Below are 25,739 nucleotides of genomic sequence, written 5' to 3'. Positions count from 1 at the left end.
GAAGAAAAAAGCAGCAGCAGAGAAAGAAAAAAAAAAAAGCTCCTCTTCATGCTGCTTCTTCATTTGCACTTGCGAAGAGCCTCCTGCATCTTCTCCTGCACGTTCTCCATCTTCTCGGCCCACTCCTCGCTCAAACCCTCCTCGTCGTCTCCGATGACGGCGGCGTTGCCCATGAGGGCGATGAGGCCGATGCAGAACAGGTAGGTGAGGCGGGTGCAGAGTCGCTCCATCGTCTGCCGGTCGCCCTGCGAGTGCTTCAGGTAGACCTCCAGGATGGGCCTGCTGAAGAGCTTCGGTCTGCCCACCACGCCGTCGTACAGCGTGTGCAGGTTCTGGTCTCCCAAGTCATTGGCGTAACTCTTCACAAAGTCCTCCTTCTTGCGCTCGCGGTGCTCCGGCTGCGCCTCCACCATCTTCATGAACTGTCTGAACTGGTTCTTCAGGTTCTCCTCCACACAGCAGTACTGGCTGTCCAGCGTCTCCTTCTTGATCTGCACCAGCGTGTTGCAGTTCATCTGGGACAGCTGGTCCAGACCCCGGTTGACCGAGCTGAACTCGCGCTTCAGGGTGCGGATGTCCTCGTCGTCCACGTGATGCAGCACCACCCGGATCAGGGAGCCGGCCACGCCAAAGATGGGGTTAATCACAGCTGCTGCTGAGGAGATGGTGGCCACACACTCGAGCACTTTGACCACGCCCTGCTTCAGCTTGGCCCGGTCCTCAATGATCTCCTCGTCCATCATGATGTCCAGATGCTGACGTCTCTGTGAGACAGGAAGAGACAAAGAGAAGTTCATTACAACGATCGTCTGTAGGATGCTGCAGCCACATTTATCAAAACACTTCATTACTTTATCCGTCGTCACAAAGCATTCTGTATCAGAGTGTAAATTTAAAGGGACATTCCAGCTATTTTACACATGAAGTGTGAAAAAATTACCCCGATGAGGCTTAAGATTGTTTAACAGACGCCAGACTCGCCTGTGTCACAAACTGTAGATATGGAGGTTGAAATGAGTGAGTATTTAGGAGGCATGGGGGCTCTAATGAGAGACGCTATTGAGGTGCATTATGGGAACTGTAGGAGTCTTTTTGAAGCCAGGGCCTCTGCTGCTCCAATTTCAAGCATTTCTTTTTTAATGTCTCTCTCAGGTCCCTTGAATATATGCGAGCACAATTCTAAAACACTGGATTACTCCTTTAAAAAGACAACTGGATGCTGTGAAACAAACAGGCTGTGTGTATTAGGTGACACAAGAATAGTAAAAACATGTTTTTATAAACTTACACATTTAGTCTGATTAGTTTTATTTTTCTACTGTTTCCTGATCTTTATTTAAAGCAACATTTTTATATACACTCAGTTTATTCCTGTATATTCATAGACCTGTGAACATCTAACACCAACTCTGATTTCTTACATCAGTTTCAAAGCGTGTGACCATGAAGTAAACTGAAGCTTGAAGCTGAACTTTCTTGGAAAGAGCGACGCCATTTGTTATTGATTATTGAGACTGACATATAAATCCCTGTGCAGAACTCATCTGACAGCCGTGAAAAGAGGAAAAAACACTTTTGTTTTGGTCTAAAAACTTGACAGTTTCACAGCTGATAAATCAGCTGATTCCACTTCTCAGCTGCTCAATGAATCATCTCAGAAACTACAAGCAAAACTGATCTAATAGTAACATTAATATTTTTCTATCCAGCCGACAATCTTTGCACAAATAAACTTGTATTCAGTTCAGCTCTATGGCAGCTGATCATCAATAACTGATTATTTCAGCTCTCTTCCTCTGAGCGCTTTGCATTTTGTGGCTGTTTCACAGAATATTCAAACATGACAGACTGTTGCAGGGCAGCTGTAGATTCTTACATCAAACTTCTTGTCTTCAAGCTCACACAGGAATCTCGTCCTGGACTCTGGTCCTGATCAGGATGATTCCTGAAACAAAAGATGCACAGATTCAGACTTTAATACGATCAACAGAGCCGTTACACAGGTCTGACTGTGCTTCATTCTCTCTCTCTCTCTCTCTCTCTCTCTCTCTCTCTCTCTCTCTCTCTCTCTCTCTCTCTCTCTCTCTCTCTCTCTCTCTGAACCAGGAAGTGAACAGATTTCTGTCATTTGCTGGTTGCAGTTTTCAGCAGTGAAGGAGTTAACAGCGTCTCTGCTCCGTTCAGCACCAGGCTGCTCTCTGTGTGTTTCTATGGACCGAGCTGATAGCTCCTCAGCAGCAGCTGATGGGCGTGACGGAGACGCTCTGAGACACACAACAGTTGGAAAACAAACACGCCACGGCTGACTGAGCTGTAAGACTTGTTTATTACATAACAGCAGCTACTGTACAAAATATGACACGTTTTCAGACGAGTTTAGAGGCAGAATTTTGATGTTTAAAGTGAAATCTGTATGAGCTCACGGAGTTAAAGCTCTGCCGACATCTGATACTTGTGTTTGAGCGTTTTTCCACAAGTACAGGCATAATCTATGACGGAGGCCTCAGCCACGGGGCTAAACGTGGATCAAGGACTCATGTTAAGTGTTCTGTTATCTCGCACTTCACCTCAGTAGCTCAGTTCAGGCTCGACATGTTTGCCACGCTGCTTCAGACACGTCCCACTGTCAGATTACAACATCGCAACAGATAATCACAACACTGGGGGCCCAGACAGCTGAAGACCACAAGGCTGTGCAAGTTCACACACACACACACACACACACACACACACACACACACACACACACACACACACACACACACAGTGTCAGTCAGGCTGGTGTGTGTTTCTGTTGTGTTTTCTTCTCTTCTTAAGTACCTGTGTCCACCACAGGGGGCAGTAATCTACCTATAATGACACAGACCCATATTATCCACCATCTGATTTCAGCACCACCACTGTGGACTAAAAGCAGTGACGTGCAGGAGCAGGATTTAACCCTTTAGCTTCTGGTTAATTTTAGATGATGTGTTCAAATGCACAAATTTAACTCTGATGTGAGCAAATGTTTGACTTTACTCAAACACTTGTGCATCTGACACTTAAGAAATCTTGTAAAATTAGATAAAATCTCCATAAGTTGATTCTTAAATGTCACTTTTGCAAAATGTTATCATTTTTACTTCAGCATTTGAGCTGAAAGTCATCTGCTGTAGCCACACATGTCTTTTTTTGCTCTTTGTCTTTTTCTGATTACAGCTGCAGATCAAGAGTTTTTTGCTTCAAAGTTGGTATCTGATTTCAACAAAAGTGTTATTGTTCTATTTTTTGTCCTTGTTTTCACAGATGACGCTCTGCAACTGGAGAGACTCCTCATCTCGACACCATACAGCAAACTGCAAGTGGAGACGCAGGTAATTAAAGGGTTAATAACAGTTTTTGGGACATATATTAACTCTGAAACTTGTGCCACCATAAAAAAAAGTTTAAGTTTGAACGATATGAGCTGTATTTCCCACACATTAGATGATTCTGGTGAATCTGACAGCTTCCTGCAACCGTATTTTAATCTGTGACAGAAAATTAACCCTTCGTGCAACTTAAATTATCCCTAAATCGACTCTTTACCTTTGAAATCACGTGCGAATGAGTGAGGTTGATTAATTTCTGCCATTTTAAATCAACATGAAGAGAATTTATGACTGATGCATGATCATATTGGTTTTATATATTAATAAAACTGTTAATTAATGGCTAATAAATTAGACCAATAGGAGCTCCTGGGTTCAAATGCTTTCCACGGGTTAACCAACCACGGCTCTGTGGCAGCACGGCCCTCAGAGGACACAGCACTTCCACATCTGTCTCAAAGTCTGGGCCTAAAGACGTGGTTCAGTGACTCAGCTTCTGCAAAACTGAGCATCGATCAAGAAATTAAAGATAAGACAACGATATAAAGTCGATGTCATTCAGGGATAAACGTGTGATTATGTGTTGGTTGTTAAAAAAAAAGAAGCATCTCTGTGAGTCTAATAAGGAAGTGACAGGCTGCTCTCACCTGTCTCTCTGCAGTGAGGTGGCCATCTTGAATGTTCTCTATAATCACAGCAGTGCTAATGCTAACCCAGAGCTACACTTTATATCCCATTAAAATGTATCCTAAAGCTGTTGATTTCCATTTTCTTGACCTGAGTGAGCGACTCTCTGCCTCGTCTTCATGTTAGCTGACACTCTGCTGTCTGTCTTCACAGATCACAGCCTGTGAGACAGCTGGGACTTTCTCCTGAGGAAGTGCACACCACTTCAAATACAGTTCAGACAATAACATGTTAATGAAGACTAACATACAACAATGAAGTATCTTCCGGAGTTCTTGTGTATTTGTGAGTATTCTAACATGTGAAACCTGCCCTCTGCATACAGCTCAGGGCCACACAGCTGCCTCCCTGCCCTCCTCTGGCTCCCCCTAGCCGTGCCTCCATATTTCCTTGTTAATGCACACCATAATGCCCTGACCCTCCCTGCTCAATCACACAATTAATACACCAAAATACACCGTAAAACCTCTGTTTCTCTGTCTAAATGTGGAGTATACAGCCTCCATCTGCCCCTCAGCCAACACTGGGCACCATTGGACACACCAGAAGACAGGATTTCTTACCTTTTGACAGTGGCTCTGCCTGTGCCTCCCTCACCAAAGTCCCAACCTCGACAGCCTCCTTCTTCTTCCCAGCAATCCCTGCAAAAAAGGACACTTCCATGTATGTTGAATATGTAGGGGTGATCAAATTGGACTAAACCATTTTTTAAGAGCCCAGAGAGCCCCAAAAAGCCAAAAATGGCCATTTAGGCCCCAAATATCCATAAGCTCCAAATTGCCATTTTAAAATCATAAATAAGTGGCTTTAAACAGCAAAGCCCACTCCTCAAATACACCATGTCCCACCCCTATATTTTCAACTTATTCTAGTCCATCCAGCAGTCATACAGTTGATACTGAAGCGCAGTTGTCACTGGGTGCGCAGCTGAACTCTAAGGTGCTTTCTGTTGCCTTTTCTGCGTTTGCCAAGTCCTGGAGCATCTCTGGGAGGCTCCAGAAAGTCCATTGGTGGTATTCATGAGTCAAAAAGACCCTTTTTCTTGTGGACTGGACCAAAGAAACGGGAAGAAAAACATTTTTATGTGCGTAAAATCCATCCATACGAAAGGAAAGCTATGGTTCATAATGGACCTCTCCAAAGGTGCGCATCTGTATCCAAAGACACAGAAAGCTCTCCAAAGGCTCCAGGAGGAAAAAAGAGAAGTTTATCCTTCCTAAAAGGTAATTATGATAATAATTCTGTTTAAATTTTACATTTTTTTAAAAAAAAAATTAAAGCTACACTTTAAGAGAGTCGAATTTAAAGTCCAATTAAAGGCAAACTACAGCTAGAAAAGTGTGACAAATGGCGCATTTGGCACTGCAGACAATAAAGTTGTTTTTTTTTATGTATTTAAACATATTATCTACTTAAATATATATGTGCTAATACAGACAGTTTTGTAGTACAGCTCACAAATCATTTGACCATCCCTCCGACCGACAGTAGCCATGAAACAAGCAACAACAGAGCTGTAAACGCACCAATTCAGCGCGCAAAAGTAGTCCAGCATTGAGCCTCGGTCTGGTCCTTCATCCAGGCTTGAATGAGCATGAATTCAGTCCTGCTGCACAAAAAAATGATTATGCTCAAAGCCATGCAGACAAATCCAATGGGCTGTCAGATGGGGGGTGACTGCGCCGGCGGTTGGAGCTGTTTTGCCCAAAATAACCCCCTATGCAAATTCTGTTGTCAGCTGCCAGCAGAGCGTTAAAAGACGGTCCTGTTCCTTTAAAAGCCTCGCTGATGTCTGATGTTTATGTCCCTATAATAACCAGCACGTACAGTCACAAACAGGATGGGCGTTTGCCTCCCTGCGTGTCCAGACGTGAGACTCCGGCAGGTTTAAGACCCCGCATCCATCCTCTCTGAGAGACACAAGGGAAGCCCTGTCTGTCCGCTTTGTGCTGGACACTGAGGAAAAAACCAGAATACAAAAGACGAGAGTCGGATAGAAATGACAAAGGCTTCACTGTCAGCTCAGAAACACTCTGGCATGTGTCATCCCTGTTCAGCCGCAGCCGGACGCACGCCGCCTGTCCTGCAGCAGCTGTCAAACGGATCACATTTCACACTGGAGCCTCAGTGTCATGAACGCCCACAGTCCCATAACGATGATATAGTTAATAACCACACTTGTGCAACATCAGCTGTGCGGTCAAAACGCGTCATATTTACGCTCCACAGTGACAAACAGCCGCTGTTGCAAGACGCGTTCGCGTGTTTTTTTAGCTTTAAGGGGCAGGAGGAGCGTCTGTTGCCACAGTGATGATGTCTGTAGGCAGGAAGGGACTGTCTGATGTCTGAGGCACAGGACTGTGGCTCCAAATCAACCGAAATATACCCAAAACTCACTCATTATTAATATGAGATGATCTATTTATCTTCTGCCACATTAGGCCGATTTTTGTTTAGGATAAAACAGATCTGTTGTATCATTTGAGGACTGATTTTCATAATGTGACACCAGACAAGCCTTCATGACGTTGTACCTGACTGATCTCATTGAATGTGTTAATATTTTTTAAGGAAATAAAATTTTTAAAAAGATAGAAATTGGTATTTTGGGGTTTTCTTGAATTGTGTATATTTGACTCTTCCTAAGTCCCGCCCCTTTTTGGAGCTGTAAAACTTGTCCTTCCTGTGACATCTGCTTTGTGCTGCAGAACACATATTGAAGCTGGTTAAAAGGTGTTGCTGGGGAAACTGTTAAAGTGGCATATAGTCACATTTTAATTTAGTGTAAACAAAACCAAAAAAAAAAACACTAGCTAGCTAATCTACATCAATCATTATTTAGCTAGTTAGCTTAAGGTTTGCTAACATGTAACTTCAGATGTGACTCCCAGCATCACATCTGTTAACCTTCCTCAAAATGTGGCTTTCTTTTCGACATAGATGAGCCTAGCATGTAGCGTTAGCATATTTAAGGACAGGAAACAGGAAGGAGAAAAATGACCCAAGTCCCACCCACAGAAATCTTTCTTCATTCAGGCGTCATTAAGTTCATTTTACGTCCAGTTTGTTTGATCTCAGCTACTTGAGTTCCGACTGATAATAATTGTTGGTGCAGTATTACAGCGGTTTTCAAACTGGAGCCTGGGGACCAACAGGGGTCCAGAATATTTAAATTTATTACACAGCTTTTTTAAATGCTTAATTCTGATTGGTCAGTTTCAGCATTCTAAGGTCTAATTCTGCATATCAGACTGTTGATGTGGAGGCAGTTCTGATCATAGATCATTATTAAATCAGTGTATAGTATTTTAAATCATTGATTATTTTACTAAGTAGCCCTGTAATAAGTGCGATAATGTGGGCGGGTCATTATGGTGAAATAAACCCTGATAGGGTGACACAGGAGCCCGATGCAAATCACCCTGACAGATTAACACGTTTTCAGGAAGGTGGATCAACTAAAGAAACAGGGTCGAACATTTTGATTGATTGTAATTTCTATTTGATCATTATTTTATTATGAAGACGATTATCTTAAGACCAAAAAAAAAAAAAAGCTGTGGGTCTAATGTGCATCTATTGTGGGATTCCATAACATGAGAAAGTTTGTGATCCACTGCTTTAACAGATGAAACTGTGCTGTTAACTAGAAGACACAGAAAAAAGACACAGTTCTATTTTAAATGATCTCGTCTTTATTATTTGACATGTTCCTAAAAAGAACAAAAGAAATCATTTGAATATTTACCAGTAAAAATTCATCTTGTGATTCTTCATCTGTCATGTACACAGACGTCGAGCTCATAATTTGATTGTAGTTACAGGTGTTGGACTCAAGGGGCGCTGTGTCGATACAATGGCTGTTACGTGAGTAATACTGTACAAAAACTTTATATTACCTCAGAATACATGTTTTCAGTCTTGGTTTGCAGGTAGCATTTTGTACAGGCATGCAGTCTGGAGTGAAAAGAAATTCTTAGAACCAAAGTGACGTGAACGCAGTTTTGTTCTCAGGGCTTGAAATAAACTTTTTCCTCAGTGTCCCCAGTACTTCTACTTTAGACGGTCCCTGATTTGACAAACACCAAAACACTCTCCAATAATTCTTTGATTTTTTTCTCTTAATTTTCTATTAAAAGAAAAAATAAGAGAATGATGCACCAAACGTTCTTGACTATCCAAATCTGCTCCTACTCAGGTGAGATGAATCTCACTTCATCATAAATTTATAAAAATTCTTACCATCATAAATTATTTTCAATATTTTTCTGTTGGATAAACAATTCATATTATCGCCTCCTGCATGAGGCCCGTTGTCCCAAACTGAATCTTTTTTTTAATTTAGTTAAATAATTATTGTTTTATCTGTTTTTGTTTCAGTAACTCACATCATTTCATTGACTCACTCCAGTCTGCCAATGTAAGTCCTGCTTACCTGCACTTATGGTCTGAATAGAAAAATTAAATAATCCAAAGTATCTGGACACAATCAGTTTTCATTATTTGTTTGAGTCACTGAGTCTTGTTTATTTTTTACTGTTTTATCAATAAATGCACTGGAAATGGAAACCTGATCGGTACACAGAGATGGAAATTTACACGCACACTTTGAACGTGTCTGATAGTAAAACCCTTAAAGTGGTCAGATTATGTTCACTGTCATCTTTCTACTGGAATAGTTTTACATGGATGACAAACAGCACCTGTTCACGCTCCGTTTTATCTCCGGTCACTTTAAGACCCCAAGCCTATTCCCACCTTCGATCCAAACATAGTGACGTCACCAAGTACCAGGAAAAAAGGCTGGATTACAAACGAGAGATTTCAGTAGTAACTCCCTTTGGCATGGACTTTGATTTTTGTGACTCTGCAGACCCGTTACGTTCACAAAAAGTTGTCCAACACATTAGAGGACAGGATAATATGGCCACTTTATTTTTATTTTAAAATCCATGTGTGTAAGAGTGCATGTGAAGCAGCGTAGTTTGAGCCTGTGCCATCTCATATTTTTCAAATTTGAACTATTAAAATTCTATATATATATATTCCATTACACATAAATGTAATTTAATTGGTGTTAAGTTTCTCTACTGTCTCAGAATCTTTAGTCCCTGGGACGACCACACATCCTTAATTTGGAGCGCTGGTTGTCCTCAGGAAGATGGTTGCATAATTCAACTAGAAGAAACACAAATGAGCGAGTCGTTTAAAACACAGCGTTCAGACTATTCGGACCACATCAGAAGACGTGAGGTGAATCTCAGCATCCTCAGTACAAAATACAAACATTCATACAGTTCAGTGTTCTACATAACAAAGCACAATAAAAATCAACCTTTAGATGCAGAATAGAAAACATTAAAGGGCATCAGTGTCTATCAGCTGCACATTATTCCTCCGCTGTTGGCGTGTGATCCTCCTCTGTTCGGCCCGAGTGTTTCTTCAGACGGTTCCACGTTCTGCAGCAGGTGAACGTACTGTGTGGGCTCGCTCTGGAGGTGAGCGGTTTTCCGAGCGTAGTACCTCCTGGATGCGGCTCTCCACGCCTCCCTCTGCAGCGTCTGAGACTCGTCAGGTAACTCGGATATCAGCGTCCTCCTCCTCTTGTCCATCAGAGAGATGGGATGTGAGTACTGGGAGTCTGTGATGTGGGGAAAGGTGCTGGAGCGTAGGGGGTTTGCCTGCTGGCGGGCTACTTTTCGGGCGTAGTACCGCCTGGAAGCTGCTCTCCAGGCCGCCCTCTTCAGTCTCTGAGCCTCCTCCGGCAGCTCGGACATCGGCACGCTCTTCTTCTTGTTCCTGCGGAGGTCAAGAGGTGAGAAAGGAGAAGGTATGCGGTTCACCAAGCAGACCAGAGCTTTTTGATTTGGGTAAACACTTTATACTCAAATAAGTCCCCTAGAATAATTGACAAATTAACAGATTTGTATGTTTAACAAGTTAGTAAGATCTGCTGTTACATATTCTTCACTGTCAACAGGTTATTAGATGGAAAAATTTGCCAACTTTTCTATTCTAGTTGGCCTCAAAGAAGAAATCAGATACTTTTAAACTACTAAGCTCTTGTTTTAAAGACGCTTAAAGCTGGAGTCGGCTTAAAGGGATAGTTTGAATTATTTGAAACGCACTACAAGCTACTAGCTGATAGTCAGTGCCTCCAGTCGATGTTGATGGACACGCCCCCAGTTTGGAGAAGCAGAGACCAGTAGATGTACGTAAGCTAAACAATGTACAGCTGTGCACTTGAAAAAAAGGCCCACCTAAAAGAATAAGTAAATGTATTTTCATCACTTTACCTTGTAGTCACAGCCTTTTCTTATGGGAAACCTCTCTTATATTAACCCTAATATTGCTCTGTGACGCTCAACCCGACTCCACAGTTTGAAATTGTGAAGTGAGTTGCTGGTCGTCTGCTGCCTCAGGTGGTTAGTTTGTGTTACTGTGTGACTTTAGTGTTTTAAAAGATTCATCAAAGTCACACAATAACATAAAGTAACTGATCGAGGCAGCAGTAAACCAGGATTCCCCTGTTCTGTGAGGAAAAATGACTTATTTTGGCAAAGGATTCTGCTCAGTGTGGAGGAAGTAACAGTTGACTTAATAAAACAGCAGTTCCCATTAAAAAAAAAAAGGTTGTCTGACAACAGGATGAAACAGTGAAAACAGTCTTAATGCAGCATTCACTTTAACTGATACTGACGTTTTTAGGTGGTTAAATACATTTTGCTGCTGAACATGTTCACAGCACTACACTGCTTAGATTCCATATTTCTGCTGCTTCCCTACATTGTGGAGTTGTTCCGACCTCCATCTACTGTGAGTAATACACTGACGATGGATAAATACCTCATACAACCATTTCAAATAATGTGAACTAGCCCTTTAATAAAACCATGCAGTGCTGTTACCAGCTGACACATGATGCTGTCTGTGACTGTAGCATGTGACTCAGTGGACAAACACTTAAAGGTTGTTTCATGGAAGAGCAAACTGTTTGTTCTGCCAACATCCAGTCCAGGTTTGTTTTTTGACTCTGAGAACCACTGAGAGCTGCATCAACACTGATCTCAGTTCACTGATCTCAGTTCACTGCAGCCTGCAGGCAAAGTCTTCAACTGGTTCTTTGTTCTGCCTTTAATCTTCACTACTGTCCAGCCTCCCAGACAATCAAGGCTTCAATAAATCTTAAAGGATTAACCAATAAAGAAAATTAATCAACTAATAATAAAATCATCTTCTTATAAACAATCCTTTTCTCTTTTAAAAATGTGACATATTTGGGTTCTGGCCTCCTTACGGTTCTATCTAATAAATATCTCAAAATTAAGTTATTAGCTAAAAAAGGGGAATTTGAAGAAGTCATGCTGGTGTTTGGGTCTGGTGATGGAAACTTATAATCAAACAGATAAATCCATGCTGAAAGTGATCCAACCCAGGTGCAAAGTCAAAGAGAAGCCACTGATTATAAAGAACTGATACCTACAATTAATTACGTTTAATACATTTGATTATTCTGCACTGAAATAAATGCAGAGATTTTGGGTGGATTTTCTCTTAAAGAGACTGAAACCCTCACAAGGTAAAACCAGACTTCCTGCATCTATTCAGCTCATCGACATGTATGAAAAAAAAACCCACCGCAGGTTTTCTCCGTCAGTAACACGATGTGCATCTGAGTCTGCAGGAGGTTTCTCCCTCGACTTCGTCCTCTCTCTGCTCTCCAGGTGTTCTAAAAGGGATCAGAAGGAAGGAACATTTTTACATTTACATCACCGAGCCAAAGCTTTACTCAGCACGAAGCAGCCGTTCAGGAATCTTCTGTGTAAAACATGAGCATTAAATGTGTGAAATAATGTTTGAAATCCCCAAACATCTGATCAAATAATGATACACAGGTGAACAATCTGATCAAGTAGTTCAGTGATATTTCTTTGATGCTTGATAGGAACAGTGATAAAGGGAGTTCCAGCGTAAGAAGCTGAGCAGAATGTACAGGGTTGTCAGAAACCCCCGACCCGACCCGACCCGGTCCACTGCAGTGTCTGCTCAGCTTCCTGCTGGAACTCCTCTCACCTGTGTGTCACCTGACAGCTACTGTAGGCAATATATTGACTATCAATAAGTAGCTCATTCAAATAATCCAGACTGTCTATTAAAGTTCCATTCCAGCCGTGGTGGAACAGAAATTCTGTTTGTGCAACATCAGACAAGCGAGATCATTTTGGGAACACAGAATGAATGAAAGGAAGAGGAGGCAGGATACGTTACTGTTGAGAGTGGAGCTGTGTTCGTTCTGACACGGACTGCCTGTGTTCTCCTGAGGTTCCCCGAGTCTCTCCTCACTCATCTCCCACTTGATCAAGACCGCATCGATGTCACACGGCTCCTCTTTGACGACGAGGCTGCTGGGAGACGCGGGCAGATTCCTGGCCGTCTCTGACGCACCTGAGGACTCTGAGCAGCGGGAGGCGCAGCTCTGGTCCACGCCCACTCTGCTGGGGGACGACGGAAGAGCAGACTCGTGGCTTTGGGAGGAGACATGTGAAGGCGGTCTTCCAAAAAGGCCCACTGTGGAGAAAGGAGACAGGAAATGGTGTTTTCAAGGGTGGAGATGACGGATGACATCTGTTCCTTTTACTTTTGTGTATGTAACCATTATTTACATAAACAAAAACATCCACAGATGAATGACTGAAGTCTGACTGTTAGAAACAAAGGCAATAAATAAACACATAAATAGTGGCAGAGTTTTAACAGTGATATTTCTATGGCTTCAACTAAGGATTGTGTTCATTAATGATATGAAGCTGTAAATTATTTTCTCGATTAGTTTATTGGAAAACAGAGAAAAGCTTGTTACAGAATCAAAGAGCCCAAAAAATATTTCCTTTAGTACAATGTGAGACTAAACCCTGCAGTCAGTATTTACTGACTCTAAAACCAAAATTAACCACAGCACACTGAAATCATTTCATTCTGACGTTTTTTCACCTTGAAAAGTGAAAACAAACAAAAAAAAGAAATAATTCACCATATGCCACATTTTTTTCAGCCAATACAAATAATTATCTGCTTCTCATGACTGATACCACGAAGACGAGAGATGATGGCACAGTTTTAAATAAGTTCATATCACAGCCAAGAATAAGAAAGGATAATTTAATATTTTAATATTTTATATTTTTAATTAATATCACTGTCACAAAAAAAAGAACAGTTCTGACTCTTTAAATGTTCATTTAATTCATCAAAGAAACTCCACAAAAACACTTTGAACATTCTGCCAAAGAATTCAAATGAAATGCTTCGACATGATCCGTCAAATCAGATATTATTATATATTATGGCTGATATTTATTGGCTATAATTAATTATGATGTTAACATCAATTCCTCATTATTGTTCGATAATTTATCAGCATCAATATTCAATATGATGATATGAGACTAGATACTGTCTTATGTTTAGGATATTTACATATTTATCTATTTATATGAAAAGGGGTGATGTTCATTAATTAACATTCAAATGAATGAAAGACTCATTTTCATCAGCACACTGATGTTGTTCGGCCTCCTAGAATAATAAAAATCAGAAAATGTGTACAAACAAACAAACAGTTAAACAAAGTGAGTGAATAAAATAAAGGTGTCATTGTTTGGTTCTCAATGAGCCACTGGTCATGTGACGTAAGTGTTGCCTTTTCCTGGTTTTAAAGAATCAAGTAAAGTCATCATCATTGCACAACACAGGCCTGAACAGGAAGTCAGAACTGTACTTCCTCATATGAAACACAACATACTGATGAACGACATTACAGTAAACGTTCTGTATCTGTTCTATTATTTCTTTTTTTATTCTCACTGTGTTAATATGTTGTGAAAGCACCAAATGTCATATATTACTGCAACCTCGATTAAAACCAATATCAAGATATTTGGTCAAAAATGTAGTGATGGTCCGAACTGCAGCCTGAATACCTACATGACACCACAGGTATTTATCACACCTGTAAGTTTGTCAAAGAAACCTAAAAAAAAGTCACAGCAAAGTCATTTCAGTTTGCGGTGGTTCATTTTGATCTTCAGCAAATCCTCGTGTTTGAGAACCTGGAAATCAGAGTTGTAATGATTTGTGAATTAATTGATCAGTTTTCGACTATTAAATTAAACTGCCGACTGTTTTGATAATTAATGAACTGTTCTGAGTCATTTCTTTGAGACAATAATGTCCAAATTCTCTGATTTCAGCTTCTAAAATGTGAATATCTTCTGGTTTCTTTACTCTGAAACTGAATATTTTGGGTATGTGGACAAAAAAAAAGACACGAGGACTTCATCTTGCAACAACAAACAACATTTTCAGTATTTTCTGACAGTTTTTGGGCCAAACAACTAATCAAATAATCAATGATCAACAGATTAATGATAGTAGTGACATTAGTGATAATCAATTAGTTTCAGCACTAATGGAAATATATATTTGACATTATTGTTGGTAAAGTGACTTAAATGATTCACTGATTCTAAAAATAAATGCCAATTAATTTTCTGTCAATGAACGACTTGATTAATTGACCAAACGTTGCAGCTCCAGACTTTTTTGATTGATTTGATTTGAGAAATGTTAGTTGGAGCTCATCGCAGACCTGACTGTTCTTGAACTGTAGGTGTGTGTTCTTGAACTGTAGGTGTGTGTTCTTGAACTGTAGGTGTGTGTTCTCTGTGTTCAGACCTGACTGTTCTTGAACTGTAGGTGTGTGTTCTCTGTGTTCAGACCTGTGACTGTTGTTCTTGAACTGTAGGTGTGTGTTCTGTGTTCAGACCTGTGACTGTTGTTCTTGAACTGTAGGTGTGTGTTCTGTGTTCAGACCTGTGACTGTTGTTCTTGAACTGTAGGTGTGTGTTCTGTGTTCAGACCTGACTGTTCTTGAAGCTGTAGGTGTGTGTTCTCTGTGTTCTCTGTGTTCAGACCTGACTGTTCTTGAAGCTGTAGGTGTGTGTTCTCTGTGTTCTCTGTGTTCAGACCTGACTGTTCTTGAAGTGTAGGTGTGTGTTCTGTGTTCAGACCTGACTGTTCTTGAACTGTAGGTGTGTGTTCTTGAACTGTAGGTGTGTGTTCTTGAACTGTAGGTGTGTGTTCTCTGTGTTCAGACCTGTGACTGTTCTTGAACTGTAGGTGTGTGTTCTCTGTGTTCTCTGTGTTCAGACCTGACTGTTGTTCTTGAACTGTAGGTGTGTGTTCTTGAAGCTGTAGGTGTGTGTTCTTGAACTGTAGGTGTGTGTTCTCTGTGTTCAGACCTGTGACTGTTGTTCTTGAACTGTAGGTGTGTGTTCTGTGTTCAGACCTGACTGTTCTTGAACTGTAGGTGTGTGTTCTCTGTGTTCTCTGTGTTCAGACCTGACTGTTCTTGAACTGCAGGTGTGTGTTCTCTGTGTTCAGACCTGACTGTTGTTCTTGAACTGTAGGTGTGTGTTCTCTGTGTTCAGACCTGACTGTTCTTGAACTGCAGGTGTGTGTTCTCTGTGTTCAGACCTGACTGTTGTTCTTGAACTGTAGGTGTGTGTTCTTGAACTGTAGGTGTGTGTTCTCTGTGTTCAGACCTGACTGTTCTTGAAGTGTAGGTGTGTGTTCTCTGTGTTCATAATAACTTACAGGAGATGCTCATCTCACACTCCTGCTGTCCTCCCGTCATCTCGGTGTCGATGCAGTTCGGTTCAAACCGGTTCTGCTCTGCCGTCTGTGGCTCAGTGGAGGTCTGTGGTCCCACCGGGCTCTCTTTGTCCGTCACCCCGCAGGTGCATCCCTGCGGCCGCGGCACCTGCAGCTGGTGCTCGATCTCCTTCAGCCTGCACTCCAGCCGCTGGATCTCTTTGTCCCTGTCGGCCACCATCCGCTGGTACTCATGATTCCTGGCACTGTTGACGCCGTACAGCACGTTAATGATGGAGTCTATCGCCAGCCGGATGGCGTTTTCCACCACGAGAGCCTCCTCGTCGCGCAGGTGTGGATGCAAAGTTCTGTTTCTCACCAAATTCATCTTAAAGATCAACCTGTTTTGATGTTAGCAGGCTGACTAGCTACAAGGATGCTAGCAGACAGGTCGGAGGCAGCAGCCGCGCGCTAACGGTGGTGGAAAACACTAAAGTCACATTTAAACACACGAAGAAGAGGCTCTTCTGTAAAACAACAACACACTTTAAGTCACAGTTGTATTTAGCGAACGACGAATTTGCTACACAAGAGACGCAGGTTTGCTTCCTGCGTCGTTTTCTTCTTCGTTGTTTGTCAGTGGATGTTTGTTTGGTCGCTACACCGCCGCCTGGTGGCTCACACTGACATTACAGGCACCGACTGAAAAATACTATTAGAACTGCAATTATTTATTTAATTATTTAATTTAATTAATTAATTAACTTTATTTATTTAATTATTATCATTATTATTATTATTATTATTATTATTGAGTAATCTGACTACGGAGTATTAGGGTCACATCAAGGATTTTTTTTTTTCACTTTTGCATTTCAAAAATAAAGTCGAAATGTCAAAAATAAAGTTGTACTTTCCGTATTAGTGCCAGGTATACGTTAAAAAAAAACAGGTGGATTCGTTTTTGCATTATGAAAAGTCTAAAAGTTGAGAATAAAGAACAAAGTTGAAATAGTATTCCAGCTGTCTTCTTCACATTTTTTACTTTATTCTCAAAATGAGATACTACTACTACTACTACTACTACTACTACTACTACTAATAATAATAATAATAATAATAATAATAATAATAATAATAATGATAATAATAATTTTTGCTCTCTCATTTTTTCCCGTCTGCATAGCACTAATATATGGAATTCCACAAATGTAACAGAAATAGTGAGTATTTTAATTATAATTTGAAAATTGTAGAATGAAAATACTGATTGATACATTTGTTTACAAATTAACTCATTAATCTATAAATAAATAAACAGACATATTTGATGTTTAAGTTGACAGGAAAACTACTATATGACTATTTTGTGTTGTTTTTGTAAATACACTTTTAATTTCAAGTATTTACTGATAGATTGATATTTCATATGGAAATTCTTTTTATAATTTCTCTTTTAATGGTCAGTTGAAACATTAAATAATTACTTACTTGGAAGAAAACTTTGTTTAAGCTAAGCTAAGCTAAGCTAACTGTCTCCTAGCTGTAGCCTCACACTTTATTTATTTACAGCAGGAAAGTAAATAAGCTTTTTCCCAAAACACCACGTGACTATCAGTAAAATAAAATGAGGTCCTATCTGCCTGGTGTTGTTGGTGTGATCCTTGTCTCATGTTGTCTGATGCTCTTCAGTGAAACCAGGAGGAGTGTTGATTTAAAAGAAGCAAAACAAAGATCTTAGTCTCTAAAATCCAGTTTTTATTCATCAACATGGTCAACATGAACCTTCATTCCTCTGAATGTGTTAGCTGCTGTGGTCCAGCTCTCTCTCTCTCCCTCTCTCTCTCTCTCTCTCTCTCTCTCTCTCTCTCTCTCTCTCTCTCTCTCTCTCTCTCTCTCTCTCTCTCTCGCTCATCCCAGCTGTGACTGCTGGGTGGCAGCAGGCAGCCTTTTTCAGTTTTGTGTCTCATTAATGTTGCTGTATTTGTTGGACTGAGTTTTGAAGCTCTTGTCTTTAGTTGAACGTCACTAAAACGGTGGATAAACATTTTATTTCCTATAAATTCTTCACAATAAAAGCCCCATGTTATTTTGTTATCTAAAAGCTTCTATTATGAAGCGGCAAAACCAGGAAATGTTGTGTTTTTATCAGCAGTACCTTCACACAAATTCAGTGTTTTCTTTTCCCTGAGGAATTATTCTATCAGCTCTTTGGTTGTTATAAGTACATATTTGTATAATGCAGGACGAGGCTGTGTAGCAGAGTGAGTAGTTTGTATCTTAAACAATAATCTAAACTTTAAATACAACAGTTTCATTTGGTTTTCTCCACAAAAATGAATGAAATGCTGACATGAGCAGTTTAATGTAGGAGCTATTTTCTTTCTGGAGCATAATTTACCAGAACTACTTTCTCTCTAACAGAAAAAAGTTCATACATAAAATTACTCAAAACAAGGTGTGTGGATTTTATTACAGCAGCAAACATTTCAGTCCCTGACTATTGATCAGTGCTGATACACTCATGTCTTAATCTAATGTCCTGGTTCCCCTGCTCTTTTCGTGGCTCAGTCAAACTGCTGTGCAGGAACCTCCTTTGCCGTTGTGGACAAAACATATTTACTTCCCAAAGCGCAGGAGGATTTTCCTTACTGATCGACATTTTTCACCATTTTCTGACATTTTAAAGAACTATTAATCAATTCATTTGACCGATTAATCAACTGAAAATAATAGTCAGCTGCAGCTCTATTTGAAGGTATAAATCTGAGCTCTGAACATCAGGATCATCCTGAGGGGTAGATCCAAGTAAACTCACTTTATTTACTTCTTTGACATGAAACTGAGACTTTACTCACCAATTTTCATATCACCTGTATCAATGAATGAATTACAGTTTATTCAAACTTGTTTTACTTGTCAAATTAAGGGCTGTAGAACATGTTTAAAGTTAAAGTAAGTAATGAGAAGTGTTTTTCTTTCTCAAGGTTAATGTTGTGAGACGTGTGGTTTCAACAGGACAGTGACAAAAATCCTTATATCCTATATAATCAAATAGAAAGTGGTGTTGGTGTGAAATGATGGAAGCACAGCCATCAGCTGCAGCAGGTTTGTCTTCTCATACTTGCACGTCTCCATCTTGAAATCTCTTCCTCAAAAGCAGAAACTAAGGCAGAGATCTGCACTCACTTTCAATTCACACAGGAAACAGTGCCTTGCTACGTGATCGGGAAGGAAGTCGTTACCTCACACACTGAAAAGTCAATAAGCTCGTGTGCAATGGAATATTTTTGGAGTGTTTTTTTTTTTTTTTCATGTCAGCCACAGAAACATTCACTCATGATAATAACTCTGCTGCTGATACTTTCTACACACAGAAACGGCTCATTCAGAAAAAAGTCCACATTTCACCGCTTTAGAAAAAGTTCTAGTATTATTTCATGTAGTCAGAACTGCAGAGTAACAGATGACATGTAACAGGATTACATAACTAGATTACAAAAGAGGTAACTGTAATTCATTACAGAGTAAAGAGTGATACGACCTTGCACACACACACACACACTCACACACACACACACACACACACACACACACACACACTCACACACACACACACACACATTAAAACACACAGTCTCATAACATCTCTCTGGTCTCCAGTGAATCCATAAATAATCTTACACACCCCAAATTTAGATTAAGAAAAAAAAAAAAAAAAAAAGAAAAGCTTGGTAAATTACCAATAATAAAAAGTTCAATCATTTTTCCATATCTCTGCAGCCCACTAGATGGCGCTCTGAGGCCCCACTGCTGGAGAAAGGCAATTCTCTCCAACACACACACACACACACACACACACACACACACACACACTACAATACAAACAGTATGAAAACATTTAAACAATTTTAAATTTCAAAAAGAACTCGTGTGACTGCGTGTCAAAACTTAGACAAAACAAAAATCCCAGACTTTTATCATAAATAGATTTTTTTACCTGTAAAATAACAGAAAAATCACATTTCTCAAATAAATCTGTTGTAAAAGTAGAAAGTCTGTAACTTTTTAAGAATCTACTGTTTTAAAACACAACTGTATAAAGAGTGTTAGTGGTACCCATCAGACCAATATAGCTCTTTTATATTTTTCCTTATTTATGTGTTTATTTAAAAATACTGAATATTGTTTCCGTGCATTGCTGTAATTCAATAAATACATCATAAAATATATTATTACAATCACTTGAATTATGTATATTATTAAAAATAAAAATAAATTTACCAGAATTGTCCTATGAAATTACTTTCAGTGCTGTAATAAAACTGCACTGCCTGTTACAGTAATTTGACATTTTCAAACAGGAAATGTACAGTAAACTAAAGTTCATCATCAAAGAAATGACATTTAACCACAAACAGTAACTGAACATCTGCATTTGAACAAATCTTTATTTAAAATATTATTTAAATTCTTTTCATTTATTGTTGTGTCTTTGGTGTCCTGTTTTTGTTGGTTTATGTACTTTACTGTTTAAGATGACGGCAAAATCTCCTCTTACATCATTTTAAACAGCTGTAAACTGAATCAAATTAAACAGAGAAGTTACTAAACACCCATTAGTATAAAATCTCATGTTTATTTTAAACCAGTGCACACAGTGCAGACATTACACCTAACATCTTGCTTAAAACTGACGTACAAATAAAGTTATGACAAATGAACAACAGGGAAACGTACAAATAACATCAGTAACCTGCTGTAAAGTTACTAAACTCTGATTCCTGTTAGAAAGAAATCAAACTTTGTGATACTGCAACGACTCTGCTGTTCAGAAACTGCAAAAACGTGACAAAAGAACAATGTTGAAACGTGCAAATACTTCATCTCAGTTCCACCCAAACCCTAGGATCCGAGACACAATCCAGGACCGGTGCGGGTCCACATTTTATTCCACATTTTATTCGGTCAGATGATTTTAAATTAGTAATCCTAAAGTTAGCAGCCATGGCAACGAATGAGCAAACATTATTATAGTGCAAATGGGCAAAGTTTATCTTTATAATGCAAGTTAGAGTTAGAGGCTACACATATAAAGTGAAACGCTGAAACACCACAACAACCTGAGACGTCTTGCAGCTTTATTGGACACGTCCAGACACGTATGAGCCACCAGACTCAGAGGATGAGGGCTGTATTTTTTTCCGTCTGTGTCAGGTTGTTGGGTCTGAAGTGACGTCTGCTGCCTCGCGTATCGTTCCTCCTCCTCCTCTGTGTTCTTTATGCACTGCTGAGGATTCAAACGAGTGAACGCTTGACAAAAATCCCCGTCAGTTTTTCACAGTCGGCCACGCTTTTGTTTACTCCAGGCGCTGTGCAGATGAACGCTGTCAGGTTGGAAACTGGAACCAATTATAAGTGGATCAGCCCCGTCATTATCTTTTTAAAGCAATCAGCTAGGAAATCTTTCTGTCTCCCAGCCCAGTTTGGGTCTGACATTTCTCGGTTTCTGCTTTGGTCCTTGGTCCTAGATTTCAAACAACAGACAGGTCCGGTTTGGTTCTGGGTAGAACATCTGGGTCTTTTCACAATCTGGTACGAATGTTTAGACCTGTGAAAACCTCGTGTACCAGCAGCTTCATGGGAAGGCGTATTTTTGGTCGATTCTTGTGTCTTGTTTGAATCTTGTTTCTCGCATCTGTATGGTAGAAAAAGAAATCTGTGTTCAAACATTACAAGTTTAAGTAAAACTTAAAAAAAGAAATGTGCTCAAGATTTAAATTTCCACCAGATCGAGCTTACTATGTTAAAGAGACAGATCACCCAAAAATCAATGACACATATTTTTTCTCTGTAGTGCTATTTATCCATCTGGGTTGTTAGGCGTGAGTTTTGGAGATGTCAGCTGACTCTGTCTATGTTGTAAGGAAAATAGTTCCCACATGAAACTGCTTGCAACAAGGTCTGAGGATGATCTCGAGTAAGCAGGTCATGATTCCAGAAAGAGAAGTTGACTTTTTCATATGTATGTTTTGGCACTTTGAGCACAAGAAGCCCAATGTCATCTAGATTCATGATATCTGCGAGAAGGCAGACATCTCTACAGCTGATATCTCCAAAACTCAGCAGCTCACACCACAACAATCTGGATGGATAAACTACAGGTAACAGGAAACGTGTACTTGGGGGTTGAACTGTCCCTTTAATGTGCTCAAAGCACTGTGTGTTCATAGAGAAAGAGAAAAAACAGGAGGTATCTGTCTGCACCATGAACAAGACGACGTGCACACTGGGTTAGCACGATACGATAAATGTTAGTAGAATTTAATATTGAACGTCATCCAGCAGTGAATTCAGGACTTAAATCGTTCACATGATAAAATAACTCACCATCACTTCGTCCATCCGTCCTTGGAGATCTTCGATATGAGACTGAGGACCTTGGGATTCACAGACAACCGTTTTTTTTTCTTGTGTTTGTCCACTGCAGAGCCATTGCCAGGGTCGATTCTGAAAATGCATCTGTTGGGCGAATAACACTAGAAAATTAGACTTGTATCTCACACTTAAAGGTTTTTTTATTTTGAGGAATAGAATACAATCGTGTGTGAGGTTAGATATTATAGTTTGATGTATTACAGTTAATCGTTTGTGATCAATAATGAGAAACTGAAACAGCTGCAGTAACAACCAACCACCACAACATCCAACGTTTTCCTGCCGCTGTGCTGTTTTACTGAAGCGAACAACCCAAGTTATAGATATAAGATGTCATGTGAAAAATACCTTTGAAGGAACTCCATGGTGGAGCAAACCTCAGCAGGGTAATTAATATTCATGACGTAGTACATCATGAACATGGCAACCACTGCATTGATGAAGGTGGAAATTCTTTCCATCACAACCACCTGATCAACCGCCACCATGAACGCTGTCGCCGTCAGCAGGCTGTCTCCTGAGAACACATGCAAAAACACAGTTTAGCTGATAACACTTTATTAGAAGGGGCATGCATGCATCATTACCCTGTCATAACCATGTCATGACACTTGTTATGAGCATGAAGGAGTCTTTATTAATGTTTATGACTGCTGTTAAACGGTTATATGTTTTGAGACTGGCCATCATGAGATTATCACATCACATTATATGTGTGTCATGAAAATTTTCCTTGACCTCAAGTAAACTGGTGTATTTTGGGCTTATCATAAGGATGTCCTCAGATGTTATAAGGCCAGTTTGATGACAATACAGACAGCTAAAGTGAGCTAACCGCTGTTATCTGTAGCTGGCATTAGCTAGTTAGCATGGTCAGCTGTGGAGCTAGCTGTGGTGCTTGGTCCTTAATTAGCTGACACAGCCCCGCGATCCTAGAAGCCAAACCCATCAAGAAAACCACCATGGTACTGTATTCCCTGTCACTGGGTCCCGGTCCCGGTCCCGGTCCGGCTGGGATCTCCAGTTAGGCCAGGCTCAGCTAGGTGCTGACAATGCTAGCACGGCAGGCGAAAGTACTTATCGACAGAGATGAGAAGGAAGCAAGACTGTTCACTCTTTAGGGGCTTCCATCAGCTCCAGAAGAAAATAATGTGTTTAATTCATAATGTTATTAAGACTTTTTAGAAACAGACTGCATGCAGAGGATGTTAGAAGTTTCACAGAAGTCTTAATAACATTCTGAATACAGCACTGACATGGTTTAGTTGCTGGGTTTTGCTTCTGGCACCCTGGGGTTAGGTCAACTAATTAGGGGGCTAGCGCCACAGCTAACCATGCTAACTGTCTGACGCCAACTACAGATGAGAGCAAACAGTGGTTAGCAAACTTCAACAACAAGTAAACTAGCTAACTGCTACCTGTCCATAAGGTAACTCTGTAAGCTAAAGCACCTTGGCACTGTACTCGGTCTTCAAACTGGTCTTATAATATATGATGACATGTTTGAGACAAGTCCAAAGTGTACCACTTAACTTTAGGTCAGGGGAAATATTCATGACACTGTGACAGAAGCATTTGACAGTGTAATAAAACTTCGTCACATTTTTATGACAAGTCCAAAACGTACCAATCTACTCGAGGCCAAGGAAAGTATTCATATATGCTATGATTTATAATCAGTCCCTCCAGGATTTCCAAACCTTACCAAAAAGACGCAGAGTCATTTGTTTATGAGGAAGTTCACCAGGGGACATTCCACAAAGACACAGAATCTTTTTGGACTTCAAACTCAGACACAAAATTATAAAATAACAGCACTGATAAATATCATGACAAAGCAAGAATGAATAATAAAACAAAACATTAAGTCAGTTTATTGAGTTGTACACTGCATGAAGTTTGTGCAGGGGGCTGCTGTGATTGGTGGATAAGCTACAATGACGTGCAAACTTGCAGAATTTGGACAAAGTTGCAACGTTGCACAGAATTAATGGGGATTTGTTGAATTTGCATGAATTTTTGCTATTGCAACATCGCAGCTTCCCGGAGGAACTGTAATGGTCTCATGATGGTAAAAGTCAAAAACAAGCACGTATGACAATTTAATGTGACATTAAAACATAAACCTAAATCATTTCTGCAAGTTTGTCAATTTTGCATTAAAAGTGACACAACTGAATTAAAGACATTCATAAAGACTTTATGTTCACGACAGGTGTCATGAGGCGGTGATCATGACAGTCTGCACATCCCAGTTTTAACAGGCCACGTCCCATTTTGAGAATAAGGATAGAATAGATCCTGGATAAAGGCTTGTGAGAAAGGAAATAAAGAAAATACACAAAATACTGAACTTTGACAGGAGATTCTGACAAACCCAAACCTTTTTATTTGTAGTCTTCACACACTTACCACACACCACGATGCATGGAGCTGGGGGTAGATCCTGTTGTCTTACTTCAGATGAGACACAGGTGTCTTTGACATGGACAAACATCCTGCTTCCATCTTCCTTGAAGTGGAGTAACAGCATCAGCACAGCCGAAACCGGATCTTCACTTGTGTTTGCAGAGTGGATATCAGAAAGTTGCTTAGCTGTACAACTTCTTTCCCCGTCCAGACACCTGAAGTACTGCAGAACTCCTCTGAATTTACTGCTCATGGTTTCTTTAAATTGTTCATCTATGTGGACACCAGTCAGCTGCTTGAAATGGGTCTTCAATCCAGTGGTGTGGAAGAGGTGGGGCCACTCTTCTTTCAAGGTATGTACATCTTTTTCATTAAGTACATCTGTTCTTTGGGAAGCAAATGTTTCTGTCATCAACCTCTCTATTTTATTTTTGTCCTGGTCATTTTTCTCAAACATTCTCTGTAGCTCTTTTTTCTTTTGTTGGTCTTTAGGGTTTACAGAAAGCGGATCAGGGTTGACACTTCCACACGCAGTCCTCTGCCATTTCCTTTTGTGACCAGAGCTGGTTTGCTTCACACCTGCTGGCTGTGATCTTCTGCTGTTGTCCATTCTGCGCTGCAGCTGCTTCGCAAGGGAGTCGTAGCCACTTCCAATAACTTGACCATTGACTACATCCTCGAATGATTTAGGATAGGCCAACACCATTCTGCGAGCAATTTCAGCGCTGTGTCTCTTCATTGGATTTTTGCACACTGCCAGGATTGCCGTACCTATCAGGCGGATAATCTGTCTTCTGTCCTTCACAGACGGGCGTTTTTGCTTCCTGAGGATGTCTTTTATGTTTGATGGCAGGATATTCCAAGGTATCTCGAAGTTGAAGTGCCAGTCACTGTCCAGTACCGATGGTGTCACATCACTGCTGGAGGGCACCGAGTCGTCAGCGTACACATCTGAAATGGATAATATTGTAATCAATATAGTTATTTTCTGCAACTTCAAAGTGCAACATGTCTCTTGGAGGAAACATCTTTGAACTGCAGCATGGATGAGAGGAGTCGTACATATGCAAAAAAAAAGAGAGCAAGCATCTTCCTGTTGGTGCTCATAGTGAAAAAAGTGTCAAACAAATAGATAACAAAAGCCAAAGAGGTGACGCCAGGCTGTGTTCCAACACTGGTCACAGGTATTCAGGATATTAT

The 25,739-nt window shown here is 40.2% G+C and overlaps 3 protein-coding genes across 3 annotated transcripts; all 3 read right to left on the bottom strand.

The window, feature by feature from the left end:
* On the bottom strand, positions 1 to 5,516 carry rpz (rapunzel). The gene is made up of 3 exons (XM_084727675.1): positions 4,604 to 5,516; positions 1,877 to 1,945; positions 1 to 764 (listed from the first exon to the last, which is right to left on the bottom strand). The coding sequence occupies exon 3, from the start codon at positions 741 to 743 to the stop codon at positions 60 to 62; it is 684 nt and encodes a 227-aa protein (XP_084583801.1). The 5' UTR covers positions 744 to 764; positions 1,877 to 1,945; positions 4,604 to 5,516; the 3' UTR covers positions 1 to 59.
* A 3,804-nt stretch (positions 5,517 to 9,320) lies between these two features.
* Positions 9,321 to 16,354, bottom strand: LOC146322253 (uncharacterized). The gene is made up of 4 exons (XM_084725804.1): positions 15,696 to 16,354; positions 12,309 to 12,608; positions 11,679 to 11,769; positions 9,321 to 9,839 (listed from the first exon to the last, which is right to left on the bottom strand). Exons 1-4 carry the CDS (start codon positions 16,078 to 16,080, stop codon positions 9,419 to 9,421), a joined length of 1,197 nt encoding a protein of 398 aa, XP_084581930.1. The 5' UTR covers positions 16,081 to 16,354; the 3' UTR covers positions 9,321 to 9,418.
* Positions 16,355 to 21,603: 5,249 nt separating this feature from the next.
* LOC146322252 (uncharacterized) lies at positions 21,604 to 25,509 on the bottom strand. Its single transcript, XM_084725803.1, has 3 exons — positions 24,543 to 25,509; positions 22,479 to 22,647; positions 21,604 to 22,214 (listed from the first exon to the last, which is right to left on the bottom strand). Exons 1-3 carry the CDS (start codon positions 25,276 to 25,278, stop codon positions 22,085 to 22,087), a joined length of 1,035 nt encoding a protein of 344 aa, XP_084581929.1. The 5' UTR covers positions 25,279 to 25,509; the 3' UTR covers positions 21,604 to 22,084.
* Between the last annotated feature and the right edge of the window lie 230 nt (positions 25,510 to 25,739).

The sequence above is a fragment of the Lutjanus erythropterus genome, chromosome 9 (assembly GCF_056507025.1).
Source record: "Lutjanus erythropterus isolate fLutEry1 chromosome 9, fLutEry1.hap2, whole genome shotgun sequence".
Lineage (NCBI taxonomy): Eukaryota > Metazoa > Chordata > Actinopteri > Lutjaniformes > Lutjanidae > Lutjanus > Lutjanus erythropterus.
The sequence above is the reverse complement of the archived record's forward strand: the minus strand, read 5'-3'. Positions and strand labels throughout refer to the sequence as shown.

Excerpts from the sequence above, each read along its gene's own strand:
- rpz (XM_084727675.1), bottom strand. The coding sequence starts at position 743 with ATGATGGACGAGGAGATCATTGAGGACCGGGCCAAGCTGAAGCAGGGC.
- LOC146322253 (XM_084725804.1), bottom strand. The coding sequence starts at position 16,080 with ATGAATTTGGTGAGAAACAGAACTTTGCATCCACACCTGCGCGACGAG. Across the intron at positions 12,609-15,695 it reads GTGTGAGATGAGCATCTCCT|TGGGCCTTTTTGGAAGACCG; the intron begins GTAAGTTATTAT and ends CTTTCTCCACAG. Across the intron at positions 11,770-12,308 it reads ACACAGCTCCACTCTCAACA|AACACCTGGAGAGCAGAGAG; the intron begins GTAACGTATCCT and ends GATCCCTTTTAG.
- LOC146322252 (XM_084725803.1), bottom strand. The coding sequence starts at position 25,278 with ATGAAGAGACACAGCGCTGAAATTGCTCGCAGAATGGTGTTGGCCTAT. Across the intron at positions 22,648-24,542 it reads TCCATGCATCGTGGTGTGTG|GAGACAGCCTGCTGACGGCG; the intron begins GTAAGTGTGTGA and ends ATGTGTTCTCAG. Across the intron at positions 22,215-22,478 it reads ACCATGGAGTTCCTTCAAAG|ATGCATTTTCAGAATCGACC; the intron begins GTATTTTTCACA and ends TTCGCCCAACAG.